Source organism: Lytechinus variegatus, chromosome 11, assembly GCF_018143015.1.
Source record: "Lytechinus variegatus isolate NC3 chromosome 11, Lvar_3.0, whole genome shotgun sequence".
Taxonomy (NCBI): domain Eukaryota; kingdom Metazoa; phylum Echinodermata; class Echinoidea; order Temnopleuroida; family Toxopneustidae; genus Lytechinus; species Lytechinus variegatus.
In genome coordinates this window covers 15,348,887-15,354,234 of record NC_054750.1, presented here as the reverse complement: position 1 = coordinate 15,354,234, position 5,348 = coordinate 15,348,887, and the positions used below count along the sequence as shown (strand labels likewise).

The window sequence follows — 5,348 nt, the reverse complement described above, 5'->3', positions numbered from 1 at the left end:
ACCTCTACTTAAGAAGTCAAACTTGGATAAGGAGAGACTGGAAAACTACAGGCCAGTAGCTAACTTGAAATTCCTTGGAAAAGTAATTGAAAGAGCGGCTGCTGCTCGTATCATCAGATGTGTAGCTGACCAGTCTCTGCAGGATCCTTTCCAGTCGGCCTACAGGAAACACCATTCAGTAGAGACGGCTGTCTTGAGAGTGACTAATGACATCCTCCGAGCCATGGATAGAGGCATGTTGACTGGCCTCGTTCAACTGGATTTGAGTTCAGCGTTTGATACGGTCGATCATTGTATTCTACGTCACAGACTACAGGAAATTGGTATCAGTGGGGCAGCTCTGAGCTGGTGTCAGTCATACCTTGATGGTCGTACTCAATCAGTTCGCATTGGTGAGGATGACATCTCTGACCCAGTTTCTCTTGATTGCTCCGTACCTCAGGGCTCAGTTCTCGGACCACAAATGTTTTCCATGTACATTCTACCAATCTATGACATTATCAACCGGCATGATTTGATGTATCACATATACGCTGATGACATTCAGCTGTATTTACCATGCTTACCTAATCAAACTGATGTGGACAATGTACTTGCTAGATTTGAGACATGTGTAGCAGAGATCTCCAAATGGATGGGACAGAATTACTTGAAAATCAACCAGGCGAAGTCTGAATTCATTTTCTTTGGCTCTTCCCAACAGATCAAAAAGGTCATCATTCCTAACCTAAAAATTGGTGATGTACATGTTGAGCCGGTTTCTAAAGTTCGCTCGCTAGGCTTGACACTTGATAGTACTATGTCTATGGAACCACAAATCTCTAGCTGCATCAGATCATCATTTTATCACATTAGGCAGATTCGTCGGATCCGGGATTACCTGAATCCCCATGCAACGAAGCAGGCAGTTCATGCTCTTGTCACATCACGTTTGGATATGTACAACAGTACTTTGGTTGGACTGCCTGATACTCACATAAAACGACTACAGAAGGTCCAGAATTCTGCTGCACGACTTGTAAAGCGTTCAAAGTTGTCGGATCATATCACCCCAGTCCTCAAGGAATTACACTGGCTGCCTGTTAGGCAAAGACTTTCATATAAAGTTCTTTCCTTGGTCTTTAAACTTAAAACCAACCATTCACCAGTGTACCTATCAAATCTTCTGGAGGTAAAGAGATCATGTAGACCCGGTCTCCGTTCAGGGAATGTTCACCAGCTCCAACAAGTTAGAGTGAAAAGGTCTTGGGGTGACAGATCTTTTTCCGTTGCTGGTCCCCGTTTGTGGAATTCAATCCCATCGGACATTAAGTTGTGCCAGTCAAGAGAGCTATTCCACAAAAAATTAAAGACTTTCCTCATGAGGGAAGCATTTCCTTAACTGTTGTGAGATAAGCCCGAATTGTTATTTTGACTACCAACTTTAACTGATTTTGTATTTTTCTTGTCAGTTTGTTCATTTTTTTTTGTATTTATTTATTTCATTTCTGTTTTATATAAGTTAATTGTGCGCCTTGAGTGTCATCGACAGATATGTGCGCTATACAAATCTTTAATTATTTATTTTATTTATTATATCCCCATGACAAGCTAGATCGCTTCACTCCGTCGCTTTTATTTTTACGCGACTTGCCCCCCCCCTCCCCCGCCGGAAAAAATATGTGTACGACCATAATTCATTATGCAAAAATAAAACATGTGCATTGCAATTTGATGATAAGTTATGATCATAATAACGTTTAGTCAATGTAAGGTTATGACCCAAATAATGATGTTAGTTAAACAAAATAACGCAAATTGTAAATAAGTAACACTAATTACACTTGAATATGACTGTCTTTAAACAAAATCTCACCAAACACACATGCATGCTGACCTATCGTTTCATTTCTTTCAACATTCTTATAAAGTTCATCATAAAAGCATGACAGATAATCATTCTACATATTAACCTGTTGGTGTTATACACGTCTCAGTTCTCAATATTTGTCCAAAATACTCTCATGAGAAAGATAAGAAGATGAATACACAGCCCGCTGTGATCACACACAAATATGCAACTTTATCACATAATTATGTTTGCAAATATATGTTTTATTGCAGAAAATAAATTTACACTTTTCAGCTAGGGCCTCAGAGGGCAACGCAGAATAATAAGGAATCGTATTACGCTAAACACGTGATTTTATAACTTTAAAACCGTTTTCTATAGATTAACATACACCATCTCCCCATTTACTTTAAGTCTACCGCACACCTTATTTGTTCGCGATTCGATTTTGGAACAAATCGCACTTTGCTAGTTTTCTGAAAATGTGAATGGAACATATCATTTTATTTGAGGTTAAAATTGATGGAAAGAATGCTAATGTAACCATTTTGAAAGATTGCAAACCTTTATTTTGGAGTAAAGGCCAAATTAGTTTCAAATCGTAGCCAATCGTACAACTACTATGACGTCATTACGACTAGATATTAAATGCGATTTAAATTTCTTTGATTAAGATAAATCCAGATCAGCTGTGAATGGTGACCAGCCGGACAATAGATTTAAATTTGTAAAGGATTTAAATATAAAGCGTAAGATTTCAATCTTAAATCTTTGATATTTAAAATATAAATCTTTAGGATCCACAATCCTGTGTAGCTATAGCACCTAGAAAATGTTCTAGTCGTGTGTAAAATCATTCGTAACTAACAGTTTTATGAAAACAACATGCAATGTTCCTGAAATGAGGTACGCTCTCCTTAAGCTGACGTCTACAGAACGAAGCGAAAAAGAAAACAAATGTGTTCAACCCCCCCCCCCCCCCGACCAAGTAGTCCCCCAAATAATTCTGACAACGAAAGTAAAATGTAAAATTAAATAAGCCTTAAAGAAGAAGATTAAATTTGCTGAAACATCAAACAATGATTGATAAATGATTCCAAACGAATAAATATTGGAGGTATATTTTCAAAGACTCGTATGGCTATATAAGCAATGTATTAGAACATTCTTATTTACAAATGACAGCGCGAGTATTGCATATCCAAATCATAAAATAATTTGTGCGCTTCAATTATCGATGCAATTACACTGGCTGAAACTTTGGCGGTCGATGAGAACACTTTGCACTTGAGTTCAAGGTATAAAGATACAGCTGACAGAGCTCTGTCGAGCTACACTCATACATGTATGATAATGAAACGATTAAAACATATTTTCGGATCCAATAACAACTAGTACAAGTAGTAAACGACACTAGAGCTCTTATGTACGCCAAATGTCCACCTAGTACTGTGACAAAAATGGTTGTTAAAATGCTAAACGAGATTGTATAAATATGGTTCCATGTCGTTGTACACTGTAAAAACTGTGGTGTTAAAACTGACACCAATTGGTGTTAATAGAGGACCACACCCTGAGGTGTTAAAATAACACCCTAGAGATTGAACATAACACCAAAGAGTGTAAATGTAACAACCATAGGTGTTGTAATAACACCTATAGGTGTAAAACTAACACCACCAATTTAACACCGATGTAAAATAACTGGTGTGGTCCTCTATGTACACCGGTTAACACCACAGTTTTTGCTGTGTATACATGTATTTCACCTTTTGAAGAGTGTCACTGCAGCATAAAACCTATAGCATTTCTAAGGTCTTATACTTTACCGACTTTTCTTGTAAACACCAATCATGGCAAATAATTTTACATTAACACAATTCTTGATTGAAAATCAGACTACTTAATAGTGACAGGCCGGCCGACCGGTATCAACCTGAATATTCTTTTACACAGTACCTTGAGGAAAAGATCCCCACAAGTTAGGCCTTTATGCGAAATTCTTTTTGAAAGTGTAAAGAGTGTATAATGTCACTATCGTCAAGCTAATCGACTTCTTAAGCTGGGTTTAGCAAACTTATCTCACGTCTATATCAATTTTCAGCTTAGACAAGGAGGAATTTTTCAAAAATAAAATCAAATGAAATTTCAGGATACAATCGATGCCCTGATAGCAGTGGTGAACGTCTGACAAGCTTCTAAACAAAATGTTCTTCTTATGTAGGTAATTGGCCTACTAGGAGTGAAGATTACTCACACAAATCCAATATCTTTAAATAAAAATCATATTCACACACTATATTGACTATATGGCACACATCAAGTTCTTTTCTAGATATAAAAAAGTCACTTTCATTTGTTTCCCATTCATTCTTGATATATACCATAAACAATGCCAGTGGCGTACAGGGAGCCGTTTTTGTAGGTATATTGGGCGTAGGAGTCAAATTTATCATTCCAAACACATTGACTTGCGGAGCAGACATCTGCATGCTCTGTGGATCCAATAGTAACCATGGCGACGATTTTATAACGTGGGATCAGCAATTCCTTGACGCGATGCTTGATGACATCGGCAAGCTCACGGCAGAGGACTGGACACTTCTGTGGGTCATAGGACTGTGACTCCAGCTGAGCGGTCAAGATATCCTCGACGATCTGTTTGGCGGCACCGACCATGAACTTCTTGTCTGGTTCCATCTTGTAGGTGCATTCGAAGCGGACGGCTGGTCGGCCTGGCGCAGTGCTTGCGCCGCCTCGGGCGTCCATGGCGCTTCGTTGCGTCGACGCCGAATATTTGCTTCCTGCTGTTTGAGCCATGTCTGCAAAACGATTTTCTTTTTATTCCAAAGAAATATAAATCGGCTCTGGATAAAAAAGAAAGTTTGATGAAGTAAAGTCTGTGTTCAGTTCAAGCACAAATCCTACATTCAAACTTGTTTCGTTATAACTCAAGAAATCGAATGCAATTATGATTTGGGCGGTAGCGACAAGTCCTAAAAAGGCGAGTATTCAACGAATGCAGATAGCTTGTTATGTTCGAGCCATATCCTTTCAAAAGGTGCAAAATAGTGTTTTGTCGGCTGCAACAAGTACAAGTAAGATTGATATTCCAGTCAAATGACTATGACATTGAGATTTAATCGGCATTAATTGACAAAACACGATGTACCGGTGAGATACCGCAAGTTGACCTTATAAACTTGTAGGTTACACCGCAACAAGTCTGGAGTAAAAAGGCGATTCCAACTTTTGAAGTAACCACAGCTGCAGACAGTCAAACATTCCTTTCCAGTCAGGTTCAATGTCTCCCGAAAATTCCCTGAATTGGAATGAGTTCTGGGGGAAAAAAGAAAGATTTTCTAACCCTCCGTGAACGGAAAGCGTCGCTGGCCGTGTGTTAGATCTTTTCCGTTCGAACGCTCATCTGGTTTCCAAGCACATTTATCGATCGCTGATATCTTGTTCAGATGCCTTGATAGAAGAATAAGCGCTTAATCGCTTTCGCCGTCCTTTG

General features: G+C 38.7%; 1 protein-coding gene across 1 annotated transcript; it reads right to left on the bottom strand.

The window, feature by feature from the left end:
* Positions 1 to 2,073: 2,073 nt before the first annotated feature.
* Positions 2,074 to 5,348, bottom strand: LOC121423920 (dynein light chain Tctex-type 5-like). Its single transcript, XM_041619468.1, has one exon. The coding sequence runs from the start codon at positions 4,649 to 4,651 to the stop codon at positions 4,199 to 4,201; it is 453 nt and encodes a 150-aa protein (XP_041475402.1). The 5' UTR covers positions 4,652 to 5,348; the 3' UTR covers positions 2,074 to 4,198.

What these genes read in the sequence shown, in the direction of transcription:
- LOC121423920 (XM_041619468.1), bottom strand. Translation starts at nt 4,651, where the DNA reads ATGGCTCAAACAGCAGGAAGCAAATATTCGGCGTCGACGCAACGAAGC.